The 23,471-nt window shown below is 38.8% G+C and overlaps 1 protein-coding gene across 3 annotated transcripts in view; it reads left to right on the forward strand.

Annotated features, from left to right (window-relative positions):
* ccdc146 (coiled-coil domain containing 146) overlaps positions 1 to 22,892 on the forward strand; it is a 44,884-nt gene extending 21,992 nt beyond the window's left edge. For all 3 annotated transcript variants that reach the window (XM_015352592.2, XM_015352593.2, XM_069192422.1), the window contains exons 5-19: positions 3,206 to 3,263; positions 3,854 to 4,030; positions 6,541 to 6,614; positions 7,303 to 7,530; positions 8,204 to 8,390; positions 9,783 to 9,878; positions 10,420 to 10,590; positions 11,326 to 11,414; positions 11,721 to 11,885; positions 12,601 to 12,825; positions 13,202 to 13,430; positions 20,130 to 20,258; positions 21,340 to 21,477; positions 21,864 to 22,112; positions 22,545 to 22,892. In XM_015352592.2, coding sequence (XP_015208078.2) covers positions 3,206 to 3,263; positions 3,854 to 4,030; positions 6,541 to 6,614; positions 7,303 to 7,530; positions 8,204 to 8,390; positions 9,783 to 9,878; positions 10,420 to 10,590; positions 11,326 to 11,414; positions 11,721 to 11,885; positions 12,601 to 12,825; positions 13,202 to 13,430; positions 20,130 to 20,258; positions 21,340 to 21,477; positions 21,864 to 22,112; positions 22,545 to 22,745 — 2,416 coding nt within the window. In that variant the 3' untranslated portion in view covers positions 22,746 to 22,892. The remainder of the gene's footprint in view (positions 1 to 3,205; positions 3,264 to 3,853; positions 4,031 to 6,540; positions 6,615 to 7,302; positions 7,531 to 8,203; positions 8,391 to 9,782; positions 9,879 to 10,419; positions 10,591 to 11,325; positions 11,415 to 11,720; positions 11,886 to 12,600; positions 12,826 to 13,201; positions 13,431 to 20,129; positions 20,259 to 21,339; positions 21,478 to 21,863; positions 22,113 to 22,544) is intronic.
* The last annotated feature ends 579 nt before the right edge of the window (positions 22,893 to 23,471 follow it).

Genomic DNA, 23,471 nt, shown 5'->3' on the forward strand with positions numbered 1-23,471 from the left:
AATAGCTTTTCCTGTACACATTCATACGGTGCTTTTACTGGAATTTCTAGTGTAAACTAAAATATTGCCCTTACAAACAAAGTGTGAGTCCTCCAAATGTATTTCTTGTAATGACATTCTGAGCTTTTTAAAGTCGTATTGTTAAATTTAACAATTCAATAAACATTTTAATTGTAGTATAAGAAATACTGTATTCAGTTATGTTATTAATATTTATACAAATATTGGGGTTAAAAAATATAGAAATGGAGTGGGATAATCAATAATTAAAATACCTAACTATAACTACCTAATAGTCAGAGATGCCAAGAACGTACCATTGCAGTTGGTATGGTTAGAGGCGCCTAACTATACCAACCACACTGGCAGCTATGGTGAAAAAGTGATTGATCCAACAAACTGGGCTAAGCAAATTATAATTAACAATAACAATAATACAAACTAGACAACACACAACACGAAATACAAGTTACACTAATTACAAAGAGTCTCAGAGGCCTACATCCTAACCAACCAGAAAAACCCAGACTGCTAACCCAATACTCAGAAATCCTGTACTGTATAATGCCTAGCAGGCCAACAGGAGAGATAAACCTGCGTCCAAAATAACAGAATACTGCCCATAGCTAAACCTCTCTTCCTATAAATCCAGGTGCTCCAAAATGAAGGGGAATATACAGTACCCCCCTTTTCTAAAAATGCGTCTCTATCCAAAAAACAACATCTTTAGCCTGGGGATTCCTCATAACGGAAATCATTGTTTCCTAAAATAATAGAATGTCATTCTCTTTTAAACAGGGTTCCACTATTTAGCAAGAATCTGGCCTTTAAGGTTGTTTCAAACAATGTTCTCTTGCCTGACACAATTCTTCCTTTCTCTCTGTCTCTTCCTTCTCTGTCTGTTTCCTCCTCTTCTCTCCATCTCTGTTTCTGTCAGCCTGCCTTTTAATTTGCAGTTTCTGGGCTATTGATGACTCTTAATGATTTACTAGAGTTATTCCCCAGAAGGTCCTCTATAAGCTTTACCTCTCAGACCACCTAAAGCTTAATAACCATCTTGTCTTCTATCCATTGTTCCTACTGGTTGCTTTGAAATCAGACAAGTACAAATACTTTTATAACCATTGTAACTTCCCTAACAATATTACATTCAAAATGTGGGAGAAAGAGGTTTATACCTACTCTAAAATGTTTTTCATCTTTCACAACAGAAGTGACTGTTGCTGGTGTCCTGTTGACTGTTTTTGTAGTTAAAGTAAAAGTTAAAGTGAAAGTAATTTAGCGATCTTTCTTTGAAATTATATTATATTATAGTAGACATCTTGAAAAGTGATTCTTTTTTTTCCCTTTGTTCTCACAGTACTTCCATGTGTTTGGCAGATGTCTCAGTTTAAATACAAGACAATGTCTGAATTATTGATTACAAAAGAAAGCTGAGCACAGGAAATCCAGGAAAAGAATTTGGGCGTGAGTTTGATACAGAGAATGCCATTGCCATATTTAAACCTGAAGAAACTGTGAGAGTTCAGCATTACAATTTACAGCACACTTGAGCAGTACAAAAGTTGTTTTATGTTTTAAATTCATTTTTGGATATTACCAAATCATCTTACATATTATACACCCAAATGTTCAACTGCAAACATCCATGTTCAGCACAGTAGGGAAGAACAGCCAAAAATCGATGGAGGCTGCTACAAGGCTGAAATGACATAATTTTGGAGACAGTCATTTAAGGCTGACAAGGCTGTTACACCACTGGGAGACTTATTGTTGGCCGGAACCACCAAGTTTTTTTTAAACTGAATAGGCAAAAATACATCAAAATCAAGAAAATATGGGTATGGAAGGGATATGGGATTCTGGTACTATACAGTAATTGTCTGTAATGATCAAGATCTCCAAAGCACAATAAACAGGGCAGAAGGACTGTAAAAACTGGTACCAGTACGCACCATATTCACATTTAAATGTAAATAAAGAAATGCTTCATTAATCTTTGTGCAGTAATGATTTCAAATCTATATAAAACTGAAACTGCCATAACATTTAGCTTTCTGGAAGCAGGAAGCTTCTGGTAGTCATTACGTTCAAATCGTTATCTCGTTATGTGTCATTAACCTTTGCAGGTTACATGAATAATTCCTAAATACAGTTAGAAATGGACTGTATAGAGTCTTTGTTTTTTATTTAAAAAAGAAAGACTTAAAAAATCCCTCCATTTCTAACCACTTCATGCAGTTCAGGGTCACAGGTGAGCCGGAGTCTATCCTGGCAAGCAATGGGCACAAGGCAGGCTAGACCCTGAGCAAGATGGCTGTCCACCGCAGGGCACACACATACACAGACAGGGACACAGTCACACCAGAGCCAGTTTCACAAAAGCCAATTAACCAGTATGTGGGAGGAAACCAGAGAACCCAGAGGAAACCTGTGTGAACATGCACGTTCTTTAAATAACTAAAGTAATATAAATACTAATATACAGTACAATGAGAAATGAAACAGGAATTTTACCAGGCAGTAAACGGAAAATGCTACCACTTGTAACCCAAACCGAATCATGAAGAAAAAGCAATGGGGTAGTCAGTATATCCTCCTTCAAGGGTGTCAAATGGGATATTTTTTTTTAATCCTCAAAATCAATTTGGAAACAGGTGTCAAAATGCAACCTGGGCTTTTACTCAGAGTCTTGTTATAATGGCCCTTGTGATAGAGTGAACAAAGTGGCCACCTATTTGGTGGCAAAATTATTTTTAATTTATCCAACAGGGATTTTGCTTAGTTGCCCTTTTATTTTAAAAAATAAACTAATTTGATCCCCATACAGAAGCCTGCCTGCTTTCCTCCAAAATGTGCACTATCTGAGCACAGGGGATACCCGGTCCCTGGTCCCAGGTGGTTAAAGACATACAGTAGGCCGTTCTCAATCTGGGGATGCCAGGACTATAGGGGTCAATCTACTCTCTGCATGAGTGCCTCATGTTTATATGTGCAAATGGCTGAGTACTTCCTGTGTGGGAATGCCAGTAGCTTTTTGTATGGCATGTCTTTTTTAAAATTCCAATGTAAAACTTAAGAGTTTATGTACTGCTGTCATACTGTTCTTGCACAATTTACCCATCTGAGGACACTGAAGTGGTACACTCTAATGGTCAGATTTGTAAATTGTACATCATGAAAAGATACTTTTTTTCATTGTCAGCTTACGTGAAGAAAGGGCCATTCTAGAAAAAGAGTATGAGACTCTACCCAAGCCAGGCGTAAGTACTATATTTAAAGTTCCAAATATATAAACTACCACCATCTTCATAACAAAGAGAAATCAGGACTTTTGTATACTTGTATATTGTAAATATTTGTTAACCTGATTGTGATAGTTCTCAAACATAATAGCAGTCTCTAATCATTTCTACACCCGATATGTCTTTCACCTGTCTCAAATCACGTTTTTCTGGAACAAGTCATTTATTTGAGGGTAAAACAAATGTCTGGAGAAAATAAGAACGTTTTTCAATTTATATTGATATTTTGAATTGTAATTATTATGTAATTCTTGATATTTATCATTAATGGAAATTGGTAGGATGGGGAATGCTATTTCAGAGCAAGTATTTATATTATTTTGATCAATCAAAATGTATTATCTTGCTCAAATGTTGAATAAGATTAACAGGCAGCCTTTAGAAGATCTGAAATGCAGGTGTAGTTTGGCATTCGTGCACAGCAGTCTCATTATTACATCTCATACATACGGTAGGTACATTTCCATTCATATTTCCGCCTTTTGGAGACTTTGAGTCTTATTCTATGAATCAGGTTCTTAGGTCTAACTGAGATTTTACACATCCAGGAACTGGAGAAGAAGACCAAAGCACTGAAGGACAGCTGTGAGGAGCTACGAAGAGAAATTGCTCAGAGACGACTGGAGATCAAGGCGCTGAAAGAAGACATGGAAACCAAGCAGAAGCAAATCCAACGTGAGCAGCATGAGCTGGATGAGAAGAAAGAGACCGTCGCAGACTGTGAGGTGATGTTTTACGTGGTACCTCAGTTGCATTTTACCAGCTAAACTTGTCAATTCATCTGAGAAGTAGAAGTAACAGGGAAATGCATCCATCTAAAAAGGTGTTACGCCGTGCCTGTAGATGGAAATTAGGTTACGGCAAATTAATAATTGCTGGAGTGGGTTCAGCGGTGGAGGTTTGATGGTTTATTGAATAATTAATAAAGTAATGGGGAGAATTAGAATGGGAATGGCAGGAGATCTGGGAGTGTCCTGAAGAAATCCTGCAGAAGTCCTAGAGAATTCTGGGGGGGAAATCCTGAGGAAAACCTGTGGGAAAAACGTGAAATAAACCTTGAAAAGACTAGTTAAAACCAGCAAATACACTCACTAGTGTGACTCAATGTCTGAGCCCCGAGGAGTGATCCCTCAGGGCTTAGTCTGTGATGTCTCTTTACAAGATTGACAGGCCTGACCTGTTCTCGTTTGAGATGGTCCTGACGAGCTCCTTCCACGTGTAGGAATGTGGAGCAGGTGCACTGGAGCTCGTCAGGGCATCACAAAAGGGAGTTGTGTTTTTGTGGAGTGAAGGTTTTCCACATTTCTTTGGATAAAGGAATCTTCATTCCCAGTAGTCTTTTATGTTGGTAGCAGATGATTTTCACATTTTAGCACAGACCTCTCTCTCAGAGCACACTTCAGTTGAAGTCTCCCTGGTAAGCGATGTTGGACAGTGATGACATCAATTCTGTGTTCAGACATAGGCAACAAAACTACCACCTTGTAGCCTCATTGTATCAGATCTCAGCGTTGAAACGAGGCTGGTCCTGGCCAGTACTGGGATGAGAGACCTCCAAATAAAACCAGATTGCTTCTGTAAGTTGTGTTGTCAGATGAATAACATTTCCAAACTAATGTCCCAGTACAGTATTTAAGGATATTGTGTTGTAGGAGTTCCCATCTTTCAGATACAGTAAGATGTTAAATCCACATCCTAGCTACAGTACACGGTCATTTAAAACCCAGTAGCACTTTTTGCAAGGCCAAGAGTGTACGTCCTGGTGTCTGGGCTAAGTTTCACTCTGGGTTTGTTAAAGCTTACCTAAATAAATGTCCACTTTAAATCATTATGTGAAGCAACTTGTTTTCCACCTGATCTGCTTTGTAGTGGGGCTTGTGAATTGGAATGCTTTTGTCGTATGTTCTCTGGAAAAGAAAGGACAGTTTATTTTGTATATCCACCTTCATTATTGTTAATGACAAGTAGTGTTAATTTCTGTGGTATGGTAAAAGTTATTTTTTGTTACTGTATTTGTGTATGAGCTGTTCTGAATCCACATTGCTGTCCTTGTCTCCTGATTGTTCCACGTGTTTGTGCCAGGATACAGACACTGACTCCCTTCTGGTTTAAATGCAGTCTCTCTCGTCCTTCAAGAGACTCCAGGGGTGGAGCTCAGGGTGTTTAACCTGGGTCTCATGGTGTAGCAGTCAGTCTGTGTCTTTGATTAGTGAAACCGGGTTCATGTGCTGTATCCTTGATGAGTTTGAATTAAATCTGCGCCTCTTAAAACCATTAGTGGGGAATTGTCTGAAAAACTAGTTTATGACTTTTTATTTTGTCTCCTTCTTTTGTAAATATTTCTCCTTGAACAAGAGTGTGCCAGTAAAAAGTCACTGTTTTTTGCACTTTATTTCTGTGTCCTGCCTATTTTTCTGACCACAGTGACCGTGTCACCCAGGTTGGTGGTGGGTGAAAAATGTCTCCTCCTATATGTACAGTGCTTTGCAATCCTTTGCAATGAAAAACTGCCATATAAAAGCAAGGATTAGTATTACTACTGCTTCATTATAGTTATATAATTCAATTAAAATGAACTGTTGTGGCCGACAAACGTCTACAAACACCAGGCTGCCTAAATGCCTTGAACTTTAATTGTGAAGACACAGATGTGTGGTAGTTCGGAATATGGGAACTGTGCTGTTAAGGAGAAAAAAATACTAACATTATCATGTGCACTACATAAAAATATACATCTGTTAGACAGTATAACTCGGTCAAATTGAATAAGGATAAAAGTGAAAATAAAAATAATAATAATAATATAGATGTAGCTCATACTACATGAGCTACATGAGCTTTCTTAGACAAGAAAAAACGATTTTTTACTATATTTTACTCTGTCTGCTACATGTCAAAAAGCATTAGAAAAAAAGTGCTCTAATTATGGAAAAAGTTGTTATTCAAGAAGATCAGGATATGAGCTCTTGGATATCTGTGACTGAGACATGCTATAATTAATGACCTTCACAAGAGACTTATTGTTTCCACTGATTACTGATTCCTTTGCTTTTGATTTTGTCCAAATGTTTTTCATGGCTCATTTCTTCTTATTCTTATTTAGTTTTTTAAAATGTGATGTTTTATTTTAACATTGTCATTTGTAATAACAGTCCTTTACTACTGATTTTTAAAAGAGTTCAGTGAAAGGACAGTGAACAAAAAGACTAATATTTTGATTTTTCTTTATCACCAGAATGAGCTGGTGCAGCTGCATTCCATCCCTGGTCAGCTGGGGAAAGAGATTGAGAGAATAAACCATAAAAAGATGTAAGTCAAGAAAATCTAAAAAATTATAAATGGGACTGAGCAGGTAATTAAAAAATGTTCTCTGTGATTCTGGAGGTTTAATGCTCACAAAGTTTCCGCCTTTGCCTTGATTTTCGTGCACTTCAATTAAAAAAAAAAATCTATTAATTTAATTTCTCCATCTGCACTACTGGCTGATACTACTGTATTATTTTTTGAAAGATTGTAATTTTTCTTAAATGCATTATAACATTTCTGATAATATCTTACAGTACCTGTATTAATAAAGATGTAACATTTTGTTTGAAATAAATCTGAGAGTCCAATCTCAGCATAAATAATGGGTCGGTTCATTTTGGAGGGCAGAGAAACCAAATTCTTTACGTATTGTTTACAGTTTTTGATTTTTCAAGTAGTTATAAAGCATTTCTTTTGTGATGCAAGGGGTGGCTTTGCTCTGTTTGTACCCCTCAGCTGCTCACAATCAGATACTGTAAATATTTTCATATCATCCGTATACAAACACCACAAATTTGTTGTTGCAATGCGAGATAGACATTTTATCTTGGCCTCTTGAATTCAAATTACCTTCCTTTTGTAATCTGTTGCTGGAAGCAAAAGAGCAGAAAATGCCAAGTACCTTCAGCGAAAGAAAGGAGGGGGGGGGTGCCACAATTGTAATGGCACGCTGGTGCGTGATGCTTCACAGGGATCTGGAGAAGAAGAAGGACGAGATGGAGGCGCAGGTGTCGGAGCTGTTGGCGGGGAAGAAGCAGACGGAGGCCCAGTGCAGGAAGGTGGAAGAGGAGAAGAAGGAGGTGATGAAGGAGCTGGAGGGGAAGAGGGAGCAGCTGGGCAACACCGAGCAGGAACTCAGCCAGCTGCTCAAGGAACAGGACATGACCAAAGAGAAGGAGGCCACTCTGATGGGGGAAAGGTCAGGCTCTTCTTTATCTGAGGCGCTAAGAGAGGATTCCTATAAATGTCAGTTCCCTTATTGGACTTTATTTAAAATCCAGCCCTTCATATATCAACGATTTTGACTGTTTCAAGAGCAACAGCTGTGATAGTCAAACATGCCATTACTTTCCATAAACAGACTATTGTGAAAGCCATTTGTATGTGCACAGTAAGCTTTTTTAGGTTTTGTATGAAGCAACATGCTTGAGATTAATAAAAATATGCCTTTGGCATGAAGACAAAGCAAAGAAGCAAATATCTGTAGTACTGGGTCAGCTATCGCCAGATTCTGTTAGGATTAAGATAATATGCCCAAGGTTGACGCTGATAGGACAGTCTGGATTCCAGAGGTGTCTCCTGACAAATAAATCAGCAGGTGAACTACTGTTCTCCACTACTAATTATGTGTAGGGATTTGAAATAATTTTAATACATTACAGATCCAAATAAAGTGACTCTGCAATCGGTATGTTCCATGATTGGCATCAGACTTTCATAAAATATCAGTGTTAACGTTGTCCATGTTATAATAATGAAGTGGCCACAAGGCGAATGGTACAAATGCACTGAGGATTCTTCAGTGCCAGTTCTAGTTCATTAAACAAAATTCTGTTTAATGGTGTTCAGGTGCAGCATTTTTACCCTTTTAGAGCTGTTTTGGACCTTAACCTACGACACGCAAGCCTGGAGAAGAAAACCCAGCACGACACTCTGTCCCGGAAGCTGAGGGAGAAAGAGAGACAGCTGCGCAGCCTGAAGAAGATGGAGCTACAGCTGAAACTGGCAAACGATACTTTAGTGCACACACAGTTCTTACACGAGAAAGTGAAATCAGAGGTTTGTGTTGCTTTTACTGAAACTGAAAATGTTACAGAAATACAACAGTGATTAGGAAAGCTCCATGATGCTAAACCACACAGAAGAAAAACATGAAATGTCAGGTATTGTATATTAGCTGCATGAGTGCATTCAGCTACAGCAATGATCTGTTGTATTTCAGCCTCTAAGTCTCCAAACCTTTTAAACCACTCTTGTAAAAAGGGTTAAAAGGGGCTATATTTGCACAGACAGTCATACGAGAATTAATGAATTAGTATCTTGTTAGACTTTTTCTGAAACAAAACTGCTATCAGCTGTCAAGTTTAATTTTCACGTTTAAGAGACATTGTCACATTCTGAAAGAGTGCATGGCAGCGACAGATTAAAAAAAAAACTGCAGAGCAGTACAAGTCAAGATTGTAGTCTCTAAAAATAACAGAGAACTTCTACTCTGCTATAATGGAAAAAAACAGCACATTGTAGAAACAGTTTCCGGACATCCCCTGTCACAACATCTACAAGTGTATACCAAAACCACTTCCCCCGTTGAACAGGTGTCTCTTAGAAAAGAATAGACAAGGTTTCTTAGAACTTTATCAAAACCAAGCAATGCATATTAACATCGATGTATAATGTTGCTTCCACATTTAGTTTTCAACTTCATCCAAAACCTGGTGCCTATTGTTAGAGATTAAAGTTCATTGTCATCAACATCATGGGAAAGAAACCACACATTTTCTAAACAATGCTGCAAATGAAGCATGAAAACAGATATAAAGTATTTAGAAGACTTTATAAAGTCGCATTTAACAAAACAGTTTGCTTTCATCTATGGTCCCATCTGTTATCAAAAGCAGGAAACCATTATACACTCTTTCCAAAATCTGATTATTATTGGTTCATTAAGGCTTCCATGACTACCAAGCCAAAACAGAAAATGGAAGCAAATGAATTAGAATTCATTTACTGTAGCTTTGTAAGTGAAGCAAGAACGCAGAGCAGATACGAAACCGATACCTTTTATCTTCACATTTTCTAAAAACTCAGTTTCTAAAACAGAGTGCAAAGTCATTTCAAAGTGTGTTTCCTGGCCAGATTTAAATAGTAAACAAAAAAATAACAAAGTGATGGTTATTCAACTTCACATTTAATAGTCACTATTTTCTAGGTGACTAAAGTACATTTCATTTTACTTGTTATATTAGATCAGATCAATGTACAGGATTTTTTAATGTAAGAATGTAATGTAGAATCTTAGCATAAACAAAAGTCTCAAATTTTAATATATTTTTTTAAATCTTAGCAAATGTCTTTGTGTTGAAATCAATATGTTTTATCTGAGTGCAGATAGAATTAAGTTATCATTACAATGAATGAAAATATTTCTCAGGTGTTTGCTCTTGGTCTTAGATGGACGCTTTGCCCAAGGATGATGGGTCGGCTTTAGAAAGGAGAAAGGAATTACAAAAAGAGGTTGAGATGCTGAAACGGAACTTACTACAGCAGGTAAATACGTTTGCACAATTTACAAATTGCAAACCCAACACTGTGGTCGACTTAGATTTGCATTGTTCACATAACATTGAATGCAACTGAAAATGAGTGGTCAAAATTGCTTACCACAGCTGACATCTCCTTGGCTTTTTGTGAAGCAATTTAAAAAGGGAAGCTTTCAGGATTGCAACCACGTTGCAGGACAAGGTCAACGTCAGAAACAAACAATCTGAGAATGCATCCTGAAATATGCCTGCTCTCTGCAATGTCAAGCAAAATTTAACATGGACAAAAAAGACTAACAAAAATTTGAAAAATACCAGGTACCTCAATATTTCTTGGCACTCTTTTGGAAGAGACACAATGGCACAGTAAGTTAATTAATTGAAAATATAATTAATACACTTAGTACACTTAATACGTAAAGCATACTAATATGAGCAGGTAATTCTGAGTGCCTTATGTGGTATATGAGGACAGCTTTTTAATATGTTTTGTGGTTTTTGTATGCAAGTCAGGTTATTATTTAACCTTTCTGAATATTTGTGTGCAGCAAACTTTTACAATGGCAGAGGCACACAAGGTGGAGCAGTGCTTAGCTGAAGAGCAGGAGCTTATTAAAGATACGCACCGGTATAGGGAGGAGCTGACGCACCTCATCTGCCTCGCCCAAATTAAAGCTGATGAGAGAGAACAGAAGTCAAGGGACTTCGTCAAAGCTGAGGTAATCAAAGCGTGTTCAAGGTTTACAAAAGGTGGAATTTTCCCTCTCTTTGGTGTGCTGGTGATTTCAGTTAAGTCAGTCCAAATCGTCACAGTATTTAGTAATATCTTTATTACTAAAAGATAACATTCCTGTATAGAGCAACAGGGTGGCCTGGTGCTTAGCGCTGCTGCCTCACATATCTTGCCACCTGGGTACAATTTTGACCTGGAGCACCTTTAATTGTGAAATGTGCATGTTCTCCCCATTTTTATAGCATTTACTCTGGGCATTTACTCTCATATAGAGTCATTGGGTCATTTGTACCTCTAAATTGTCCATATGTGTGAGTTTATCTTGCAGTGGACAGGCACCTATCCAGGTTGCACTCCTTATGCTGCTGGGATAGACACTATGTTGCCATGACACTTACCAGAAACATGTGGTTTCCTGATATCCTGATATTACAGGGAGATTTTTATAAACCCAGAAGGATATGTATTCTGCCAGAGTGTACCATTTATCTGCCTTTCGTATCAGAGAAATATGTTGTAGTTTATACCACTTACTTATTGCTTCTGTAGCTCTTACTTTAGCTACAAACCTGCTCTAGAACCTCAAGCCTTGTTTGAATTGAAATACAAACCTTAATTTGTAGCTTTGGTCTGATAACTTGCCATTACAATCAAGAAAATTACAAATCAATGACAACCGCTCCAGTGTCATATGCAGTATTAATTTTATTTTTTTAAACAGCAAAGATATAATCGCATCAAACAAGAACTGAGAGGCAAAAGCCTGGTGATACAGGAACACAAGAAACAAAATCAGGAAGTTCAAACCAGGTACATTCTTCTTCCTGAAAAAATTGAGAAACAAATGAGTCACTTTTGTGTTTATTCAGGAAGAGCCGTCTCATTTCAAGACTATTTCCTGTACATATTTGTCAGTTAATCTTTATTAACTCCTTTGAGATGGAACTTAAATGGACTCATATTTTAATATACATTTTCTCAATGCAGAAAAATAAAGCATTTTCAATATTTGACACAGAAATAATTTCCAAAATGATTTCAGTTTTACCATCATGACATAGTAAATGCTCTTTGAGTAGAAGGAAGGATAATTGTGGTCTACCTGTTCTTTTTCAGGTTGAATATATTTGCAAAGATGTATGACTTCATAAAGAATGAGAGGAACAAATGTGTCTTCCTCATCCAGACTGCTTCCCAGAGGGCAGCAGAAATGAGGGAGAAATTAAAAATTCTGGAGAATGAAGTTGAAATTTTGCGGACAAATGCTGTTAATAAAGAAAGGTATCAGGCTATTTTCCCTTCAAAGTTTGCAAGCACAAGGACTTGTGGCTGAATACTGTAAGTCATTTTGTAGAGCACAAAAAAAGTTTTCTGCAGTCTTACTGTATATGCAGAAATTGTGAGGTTTCTTTCTATAAAAATCTTTGAAGAGGTTTTTTGGGAGAGAGGGTTATGGAAGAACTATTTTTACATGGATTAACAGGCTATTCTTAATTTACCATTACTGCCTTACTTGTGTAAAATGAATCTTGTGTAATCTGACTTCACGTAAAAAGTTGAGTGCAGCCTCAGTCTTGTTCCGTATTACGTGTCTATCTCCTATTGCGTGTGTGTTGTGTGGAATCATTCCTTGCTGTGCATTTGGGGTGTTGTGTTTTTAGTCATGAGTGAAAAGTGTTCTAGTGATGTAAAAAGAGCGAGTATTGCGAAAAACAGCTGTACAATTACTCTACAAGTTCTTTTATTATTAAAGCAAATGTTCATGATACTTTAATAGTGTATTATTATAGTACCATAATAAAAATTGATAGTAAGTATCACACAGCCCTGTTACACACATGGATTGTCACATGTCACATACACTATGATAACACCTCGAACTCTTTCAGCTGCTTTTTTCATCAAAAGATTTTTGGTGATTTTTATAGCTCACAACATTGCCTATTACTTTGTAATAGGAAAGGGCATCACCCTTTCCCTCCTGGTGACTTTGCAGGCTGCTGCAGAAGTCCAAGCTGAAGCACCTCCACAGCCACACCCTCCGCGACAGCCTGAGGAACGACATCTCCAAGGTGAACTGGGTCCAGTTCGAGATGAAGGACAAAAGGGAGGAGCAGAAGCTGAACATCGGCAAGCTGACCCACATGATTAACCACGCCGAGGAGGCTCTGGTGCAGCTGCGCAAGAAGTATGAAAGTGCAGTGCAGAACCGCAATGACCGGTGAGTCCGTGCACTCCCTGCCTCACCTGGCAGCAGACCCTTCCTTTCAGCAGGGAAGCACCATGTCTATCTCAGCGAAACAGCCCCGGCGAAGTACATTATTTTACAATTGAACTAGAATTAAAAAAAAAAACATTTATTTGGGTGTTCATTTTTTCTTTTACCCTTCATCACTCTGGGCTTTATGGCTGGCTCTTTCTGCACATGGTTCTTTCAGCACATGAATCTTTTAATCACAACACTCTTATATCCAATGGTTACTCCATCACATCACATCACAACTCTTGTGTAATAACCCATGGTTACTACAGAACATGGTTCTTTAATCATATGGCTCCTTCAACATGTCTGCATGTATGTTTCTGGTTTTTGACAGGGGAGTGCAGCTGATTGAAAGAGAGGAGGAGGTGTGCATTTTCTATGAGAAGGTGAATATCCAGGAAAGCCTGATCAGAAATGGCAACATGGAAATACAAGCCATGGAAGAGGAGATCTGTTTCCTGAAGATGCTGATCTCTGAAGAGGCCAGGCAGTTAGAGCTCCTTCGCAAGAATCTGCCAAGTAAAAGAGCCTTGGAGAGAGAAGTGGTGACGCTGCAGATACAGGTCAGCAGGATCCTCTCAGTCAGTAGGGGGAATATGTTTTATTCTTCATGTCTAATTGTTGACAGATAAAGAACCACAAACATGGTGATTCTTTGGTCTGATAAACTGTACACATGGCCCCAATCATGGTTTCTTTGCACAAAGATTAGAGTTGACAACAGGGGCAGCTACTGTAAATAAAGTTTGAAAATATCCTTCATAAACTGGGACCCTAAAGACCATTGTACGTCAAAGTACAAATTCTGTGGATCTTGTATAAAGTAGTCTTATTCAGACTTTCTAATAATACAATCTGTATCTATTAAACACCTCTGTAGAATTATGTGGTAAAATAAACTTCCCTCTGTTTGGAGACACTTTAGACAGCCAGTAAGCACAAACTAAGAACAGCCGAACAAGATGACCATTTATAGAAACGCCCTGTTCTGAGTCATAAATTGCTTTCACTCTCGATTTACAAGATCCAAGTACTAAAATAACCCAAGGTTACAATTCCTCATTTTATGTGTCTTATAAAATGATTAAGAGTAAAACACTAGGAGAAATGATGATATATTTCAGGTGCACTTAAGTGAGGAAAAATCATCAACACCGTACTAGAAGGTTAAGATTCCTTTAAAGGAGGTGCTCTACATGCAATATTTGCATGTATGGTACATACTGTACCAAAAATATTTTTTTTAATTATATGTATACTATCATATAGTAGTTCATGTGGGTAGCTGCGTCAGCATGTGTAGGCTGCAAAGGAACATGTAAAGGTTTATTGCTGAAAAGAGAAGAAAGTAAACACAGTATTTTGGCTGTGGAGCCTTCTTCGGGAGTTATGGACTTCGAGCTGAGCATAGAATGAGTTTAGTTCACCAGGGAGAAAGGCGGTTTGTGTCGTATTGCTGGGTTGCGCTTTGTAATCTGTGACGAAGCTCACACCCGAAGAAGGGTCCACAGCCAAAATATTGTGTCTCCTTTCTTCTCTTTTCAGCATGGAATAAACCTTTACTTGTTCCTTTACTATCATATAGTATGCTTTATATGTTCTCAGTGTTGAAGCCAATATCCAGGCTTCCTTCAATAAATAGTTGAATGAGAACCTTGGATCAGTTAACAACTACCAAACATGCTGGATAAACCAAATAGCTTCCTTGTTTATAACCTTACTCATGCTTAATGCTAGAGCAGGCGTAGGCAACACTAGCCCTTGAGTCTTGTGTTGGTTTCTGGATTTCATTCCATCTCACACCTTAATGACTTAATTGAACCAATTAGGAAGATAAGAAATAATTTTAGCTGTTTCTTCCGGTCTTGTTCAAGCGATAATTGAAAGATGCCTCTAAAACCTAAATGATAACAGCATTTAAGGAATGGGATTGCCCATCCCTGGACTTTACTTTTTATTCATCCTTTATGTATTTTGGGGAATAAGTTTAAAAAAATACTTAGTAGCTAATTTATCATGAATTATATAAATATTATATTTAAGGCTGAAGAAAAACACACATTTCTAAAAGCTAAAGGTTGTAAGTGTCATTTTTATTTTATACAAGATGGAAATCTATATGAATGGATGCAAGAGGTGTAGGTTTTCTGTCTTCCACAATGTGCCTTCTTGAGTTGATTGCAGTTGATTGCAATTTCTCCATTCTGTTTGGTTAAGCTTTATTTTTTGTGAATTAGTGGATTTTGAGTGTCTGTAAAAACACCAGTCAAATTGATATTAAAATTAAAAATAATAATATTTCAGTTACTATGCTATTTAATTGAAGTATTCAGTAAACACCCTCAAAACATCTCCAATTCTTGGGTGTTTTTTATTCCTCGTGAAACTGCAGATATAAGATTGCTTTCATGCATGAAAAACCATTGTGTACAGGCTGTCTGTGCAACTTGGTGCATGGGAAATGTACTCCAAACAATCCACGAGATGAGACTTTGAAGATAAATAATCCAGAATATTCTGGTTAGAAAACATACCAATTATACTTGCAAGGAAAGGAATCTGGCAATGTAACTCTGTCCAGATGTTATGCTGTACTTAACTGGAATCCGATATCTCTTTGCCCTTTTTCTTTTTGCCTAGAGAAAACAGCTTTAAATGGACAGAAACACATTGCCAAAAAAAATGAGGTGCATTGAACTTTAAATTTACTTTGTGTAAAAAGAATAAAACCAAATTTCCTGATAAAACAATAACTTTCCCAATTTCTGAGTCAATTTCTTTGTAAAATAAAGCTCAAATTCACATTTGCATTTTACATCTGGGATGTTAATGCCCATTGTAATGAATTGTAAACCTCACATTTCCAGGAAATTGGCGTTTGCTTGCTGTTTTTTTTTGTCACAAACTCATGTTTTCCACACTGCCTCGGTGCTGACCTACAGGTTTGGAAACAAGAATGTCGTCAGAGTCCCCACTGATTAAGTAGAGCAGATTTGTGGAAGGAACATACAAGCCTTTGTAGTTCTGGGAACAGAGCTTTCTAAGCCCAGTGAGATGTGTACAATTTAACAATATGGGACGTTGTGACTGTCAGACAGAGCAGAAATCCTGTGTAAGCATATATGGTACAATACTGACTTTGATTCAACTTCATAAATAGAAAAGAGATTTGTATCTTATTTTTGTTGTGAAGGTGCTTATACTGTACAGAGTTCAGTTTCAGTTAATGAATTAGATTAACTAAAGTTAGTTTATCGGTAGTACTAATCTATCACACAATTCTGCAATCACTGAAAGTTTTACTAGTTAGTCTTCAGCTGCAGAGGTGTAAGTGCAACTATGTTATGGAAAATTCCATAATTCTGCTGTTATTTGCTTGCCTGTGCTTGCAGTTCAGTATATTCCTTTTTTTCAACTGGATCACATTATTTTCTCATGTTTTAAAGAGCTTTCTTTCTCCCTGTATTCTTGACAATTGATTTATTTAACCATTTGGGCCACTTTGATTTACTTGTGCAGAAAATCTATCATCCATTCACTGCTGATTATATGTATTATATATGATTATATGTATAACCAGCAGAGAGTGGATTACAGATGTTCTAAAATATGATTATAATCATATATACACTATCTTGTTCCATTCTTCTTCTCTTTAGCACTATTTTACTCCATAGAATCAAGTGTTTTATGGCATATTCTTAACACAATGCTTTTAAAATTTTTTATCTAGATTAATTTCCTGTGCCTCAATACTCTTTTGATGTGGTTTGTTGATGTATAGTGCTACTCCTCCCACTCTTTCAACTTTCCTGTCTCTTCAGAAAGCTGTGTATCCATCTGTATTGTATTGTATTCACCGAAATTCTCTTATTAGCCACTTTGCAGTGATTCCAATTACATTGTTATGCTAAACAAATGTAGTAGCTTTGCTTTCACTGGTGTCCTCAATGAAAGTTTTAAAAAAGACTGTCATATGCGACTTTGTCTACACTAAGAATGTAATTTGCTGTTTTCAGCAAAGGGTTTGGTGTTTATAGAAGGGATGATTTCCTTGAACCACAGATTGGAGAGTGATCAAAACACTTTGGGACATAGCATACATAATGGATGTTTACAGTCACACATCTGTTTCCAACCTGTAGGTAATGTGCCATGTTAGTTAAGAACACACTGGGGGATGGAAAGTCACCGATCTTGTGGCCACAGTTTTAATTTCATTGCAAGTGCCTGCAACGTGCAGTAAACTTGTTCATCATAAATCATGAAACAGAGCATGCATGTGTTTCGAAGACCACAAAGTCACTTTCTTTTAGATGCCCTCATAAACTCTTATTAAATAGCTCATGTGTAGACATGCAACAGCATAGTATTGCTCTTTTGCAATTATAAAAATATATGCAATTTGCAAAAATATAATTCACATTCATTGTTAAGTATGTCAGGAACAAAGCAAAGTGTTGTTTATCATTTTTAACAAGTGTCATGTAATGCAAACTCAGGTAGATGTTTTAAGTAAATTATATAGCCATTTTCCCTACAAAGCGGTTAAATCTCAAAGTTTAGCTTTTTACATTTACAGTACATTGTACTTCACCTAGTGGTTAAACCACTATTTACAAACTTTGACGACACAACAAGCAAAATATATACAGATCGTTGCTTTGGAAAAGTCAAAAGTTTTATGCTTTCTTTTCACCATTATTTCAGTGGCCTAACATTTTAACAACTTGTACTTTCCCACTGTACATGACTGAAAAGATTGGAAATTACTGTTTCTTTAAGTGTATTAAACTTCACAAGAAAAGAGGATGGTGTTTCCTAGACTGAAATCCTGGCATTCATCCAACAGTCTGGTCAGTCACACTGGATTATGTGACGCAGTACAGTTTTCAGAGGACAACCTGTTTAATTCCCTGGTCCCCTTAATACAAATACATTGTGACACTATATTATGTAATCATGAATTTTTTGGATCAATTGCTGTGTTATTTTGTAGTAATCCAGCACAAGTGTAACAGTGTAGGCAGTGGTAACAGGAAATGAATAAGTAACCCTGAATGGTCTAGGCAACACATCTCTTTGGCATAATTCAACACTATTGGACCATATCAGGTCAATCTCCTGTAGTTAGGTGAAAGAAAAGGGAATTTAGCAAACTTTTTTATCTGCATCTTTTCAAGCTCACTGAAATCTTTTCCTCCTTAGATCCTTAAAAGTATTTAAAGTACAGGAATGTATGGCACATAAACACTGTGAGAAAAGATGCAATTAAACATTACAGTTATCCCAGCATTCAGCACAGGCAGTACCTCCTTAGTGATCTTGTCAGATATGAGAAGCTAAGCAAGGCAGGGACTGGTTACTAATGAGATAGGAAAAGCACCTGTCTGTTAAAGCCACTGTAGGGAAAACCGGTTCAGGGACGCCAAATATGTAATCATAGTGGCTCTCTGAAGGCACCAGTTCTGTAGGGTTTGGGCATTTACTGAGACAATTATTGATTGTAGCAGTAAATCACAAAGTTGATTCTTTTGATGGCTTTAGAATCCAACCATGCGACATAACAACGCACACACACAGGTACTAATACACGAGGATACATTTATTAATTCATAGAATATGCATGTAAACCTAACATCTTATCGAGAGGGTTATCAGAATACAAAAGATATATATTCAGTCAGTTACGAAGTGTTACACATATCAAGAGGACATACGTTCAGTATATCATTCATTAAGACCGTTTCGTAAAGTGAACTTGGTTACAACTTCTACATTAGATACTCAAACAAGTACATAACTCTTAGGAATTAAATTGATATCAACTGGTTGGGATAACAATTGAATTCTCGAGCTGTAATGCATTGAAGTTGAATACTCATCCAATTTTTGGGGATTCAGATCTCCTGCGGGCACAAAGAAACAGTTGCAGGCTGTTGCTGTCCAATCCGCGCTCTCTGGCTCCGTGCCAGGCTGTGCTGTGCAGCTTGTGACGGTGCACTGCAGATGCTCACTGACCGGCTAGTTAGTGTTGGCTTTAACTAGCAAAGTTTGTGCACAGGAGAAAAGATGACTGTGGGTCCCAGCAAGTCAGGAAGAGGACCGGTTCGTCCCTGATGAAGAGCTAGTTCTGAATAGTGATTCAGCTGTCCACAGTTCCGACCTGTTCACGAGGCCTGTTGCTGGTTACTCTCTGGCAACCTCCACTCTAGACTCTTAGAACAAAGGAAAGTTCTGGCACTCGGACACACTGGCCGTTCCGTGGTTGTCCGGGCTGAGTCTCAGGATGGTCAGGAGGCGTGCTGCGAGAATGTCCTGCCCTTGGGAGCCTTCTGCTCCTGGGCCGTCCTGCCCTGGAATTCTCCTTTGAATTCCCTTTAGAATCTAACTGAATCTTGTTGAATCTGAATCTGAATCTCTCAGGCTCTCTGTGTTGCCTGTTTTTACCTGGAGGAACTTCAGCTCATTGATTGGCTGAAAGTTCCATGGGCATCAGAGTCCCACATGGGTTACTCGGCCCTACCAGTCCCTGATTGGTTGATCAAGGTGAGATATGAGTCACTTACTCCTGACACTTAGTAATGCAGTCCAGATGTCCAACTGGCACTCCCTAGACAGATAGGTGCCAATGGATGACCATTGATCATGATAGCCAGGCTTAGCTAAGTGCATCCCCCTTTGGGAGCTGTCCTTATCAAAAGAAAACATCTTGCATGAATAGTTTCTCTGTGGCTGCAGAGAAATGGGGCCTCATTTGGGAAGGCTCAGAACACTTAATTCTGCCTTATTATTAAGCCTCACCGCTACACCACGGACCAATAGGTGGCACTTTTCCACTGAACAGACAAAGGACTCTGTGCTATAGGAGTATCAGTTACCTGAATCTTCTGGCTATATTCCACTCTAGGTATGCATAGTGTGTCCTATCCAATGTTCCCAATTAATTCAATTAATATATTCCTATATGTGAAGTACTTTGGAAGCTTTCAAGTTAAAAAGCACTGTATAAATTCAGATTCATGCTGTCATGGTTTTCAGTGTGAGTGGCTAGCATGCTTTGGGTATGGTACCCCAGAAGCCACATGCTGCCCTGTCACTGGGAGCTCAGTGAACCTGTTGCACAGGTGCTGGCTCATTGTTTGGACCGTTGTCATGATCCACCCTGCAGGGCACAGCTATGCTATTAGACAAGAAGCAACAGCTTGCATGCTTTTTGGCACTTCATACGGGCTATGTGTGATGTTGTGTCTTGGTCGTAGCTCTCAGAGTGCCAGGACAGAGTTTTGGAGCTGGAGAAGACCCTGGAGGACCCTGAAACACAGAACCGCACCAGGGTGCTGGAGGGAAAAGACCCCACACCCCCTGAGCTCGTCAAGAAGATTGAACAGGTACCGCAGTGCGCATGTGCCACACAGTCAGATCTGGTTTCACCAGGAGCTGCGTTAGATCTTTGTGATATGTGAGCACAAAAACCACCCCGTATTATTGCCAATATTTGTACATTACACTTGGACCGACTATTTTCAAAACGATAAAATTGATCACATATCAGTCAGACACTTATGGCACAGCGCTACTCCAAAAGAATGAAAAATATAATGGAAACAAATCAAAATTATAGACAGAGAAAGGATAAACTCTTATCCCTTTAATATTCTCCAATACAACACGGTTGGGTGTGTACTCTGGAGTCAGAAGAATATAAAATTACTTGTAAGATGTACACTTGTTAGGGTGTAAACTGTGTAGAGAAATGTAATTTGGCTACTGGAAAGCTACGTTACAGGAAGGTTATTTGACCATTAATCGTAATATCTTATGATTAAAAAAAGTTTCTAAAGAATCCCTTGGATGAATGTGACCATGGTCTTGGAGAACTGCAATCGAGCAGGTCTTTAGTAAATTATTAAGTCTTGACAGGGTTTTGCTATTGTAGATCAAAATTATTGCTTAAATAATTTGATTCAGTGGTCAAAACTAAATTGTTCCAAGTTTTTAGAAATTGAGGATTTAAGGGGATTCATAAAATCTTTTAAATCATTGCCTCCAGGACAAGGATTGGTCACCCATGCCCTTGACATCAATCATTAGTGTAACAGAATATGGACTTTAAAATGTTCCACACCTAAGTCCACAGATGACATTAGGAGTATTGGGAAAGGTTTGTTGTTTTAAAGTGATGTCACTGAAAGCAAAACCTTATTCTCGGCTAGAATGAACTCAGTGAGCACTTTGCAAGCCATATTATTTCATTACAGAACATCGATTTCAAAATTTAGGAACTGCAACACTTTTAGCTAGCATACTGTTGCTGACAGAGAGGTTCCGTGCCGCCTGCCGGACAGCGCCTGCGGAGGCGGAGGAGAGGTTTTTCCAAGGTCTCGGGGTCCTGGGGATGGATGGGCACTGAGCGACGGCCCGCTCTGAGTAACCCTCTGCTGTGACCCTCTCCCCGGCCGGGCGCCGCAGCTGGAGATCCGCCTGGCAGAGCGCGAGGAGCAGCTGCTGGAGAAGGAGCTGGTGTACGAGCAGGTGACCCGGCTCTCTCAGCGCATCAGGGCCAAGGCGGACAACGGCAAGCACGACACGCTGGCGCTGGCTAAGAAGGTAGGGACACGCCCCCAGCATGAGCTAGGGAGATTGCTACGTAGATGGATGGAAAGCTAGTCGGTTTCTGCGTGGCAGCACTCCTGCTGCAATGCAGCTTTCAGGGTCTGTGATTTGAGCTATTGCCTGGCCATCAAGAGTGCTCAGTAATGGAAGTTACAGAGAAGATGAATGACTAAAATTTTTAAATATCTTGCATCAGCTATATTTCCATACTGGAGCACCAAAACTAACATTTATGAAACTTAAAAGTACCTTTTTGAGTTATGGGCTTAATCCTCTATCATGGAGAACTTTTCCTATTCTTTACTTGATCGTTTATGCTGATCCTTCAGGTATTTTGTAGCCTTGTAACTTGTCTGTGTTGTAATGTGGCACATGGAAAGGTCAACCAGCTGCAGAGCAAGATCAAGGAGACCACCAGGAAGATGATGGCAGTGGTGTCAGAGCTCTCCATGCAGCAGGCCAATGCCATGGCACTGCAAGAGGAGATCAAGATGAAGGAAAACTTCCTGGAGTCTTGCCACAGGAGGCTGGAGCAGGGCCTGCCGCCCAGCGAGGACATGGAGCTGGAGTGGCTCAAGACGCTCAGGGAGGAAAAGCAGCACAAGATCGAGGCTGAAAACAGGGCCAAGGTGAGGAGCTCTGAGCACATTCTCAGAACTGGGCTTCGCTCACACTTAAGACACATTAGAGGGTAGAGCTGAGAAACGATGGAATCCAAAAGGAAAGACCCTCCATCTCCAATCACTTTTAATAAACATTGTAAGAAATGGAGTTTTAACTACGATCCTCCAGATTACTCTGGAAATAATAACTAGGTAGATTAAATGGTTCACTTTAAGATTCTAATTTAAAGTTAGAATGTATAAAACAAATATCTACTTAAGATTATTGATAAACTGTTAGTTAAAACTCCTGTCTACCTGAAGTAGGAGGTTTAGGGTCTACTCTTGTGAAATAAAGACAGTAACCCAGTGAACAGGCCCTCTCCCCAAGCTACATGCCTCCCTTGCCCCTCTGACAGGCAAGCCTGCGCTCTGACCTCTGGGCTGTGTGTGTTGCAGGCGGTGGAAGAGGAGGATCGGCACCAGTTGCCCAGTGGGGTGTACACCACTGCTGAGGCCCGGCCCAACGCCTACATCCCCCAGGAGGACGCCCTGCCCCTGCCCCGCCCCTACGGAGCCCTGGCCCCCTTCAAGCCCAGCGAGCCCGGCACCAACATGAGACACATCCGCAAGCCGGTGCCGAAGCCCATTGAAATCTAGCACGCCGGAGCGATAACCCAGTGGGCACCACAGCGAGCACGGCCACTCCTTCACACGCAGTGCGGACTAAATCAGAATCTGGAACCGTGTTTCACAGAAAAAAAAGGGTTTATTAAAAACAGTTATATGCGCAAGAGTAAAATACCACTTTTTGTCATTGTTTTTTTTTTTTATGAAACTCTTGGAAAGTGCTTTAATATGAAATAGAGATCTTTTTAAAGGAAGAAACTTGTGTGATTATACACCTAAATTTCACAGTTTGCGTGTGGTTACAATTTACAACAGCAATAAGCAATTTACTTTATGAGTCTGGCATATGGCCATTAATGTAAATTAGGGCAGAAAGGCTCCTTAAACTATTTACTGGCCTTGACCCAAATTGTTCCTGAAATATTTTTTTAATTTCCTCTGGGGTGGCCAGGGATTGCTCTAAATTCTTATTAAGTCGGATACTTCTCACGCTGATGCTTCCTGAAAGAGTCCCAAGGGCAGCACTTCAGTGGTTTGAATGTGAAGAGATTTGCACATGAAATTCAAGAAATTCACAGATCAGCCACTTTAAACAATCAGCTATTACAATGCAATAATGTTTACTACAACCATTGCCCTGATCAATAGCTAGAAATAGAAAAGGCATGTTTGACCCAAATGCAAAGTACACTATTTTTACAGCAGTCAACACAGACAATGCAACAAAAATACCAGATCCTTGAGAAAGTGTAGATG

Source organism: Lepisosteus oculatus, chromosome 7 (genome assembly GCF_040954835.1).
Source record: "Lepisosteus oculatus isolate fLepOcu1 chromosome 7, fLepOcu1.hap2, whole genome shotgun sequence".
In the NCBI taxonomy this organism is placed as follows: domain Eukaryota; kingdom Metazoa; phylum Chordata; class Actinopteri; order Semionotiformes; family Lepisosteidae; genus Lepisosteus; species Lepisosteus oculatus.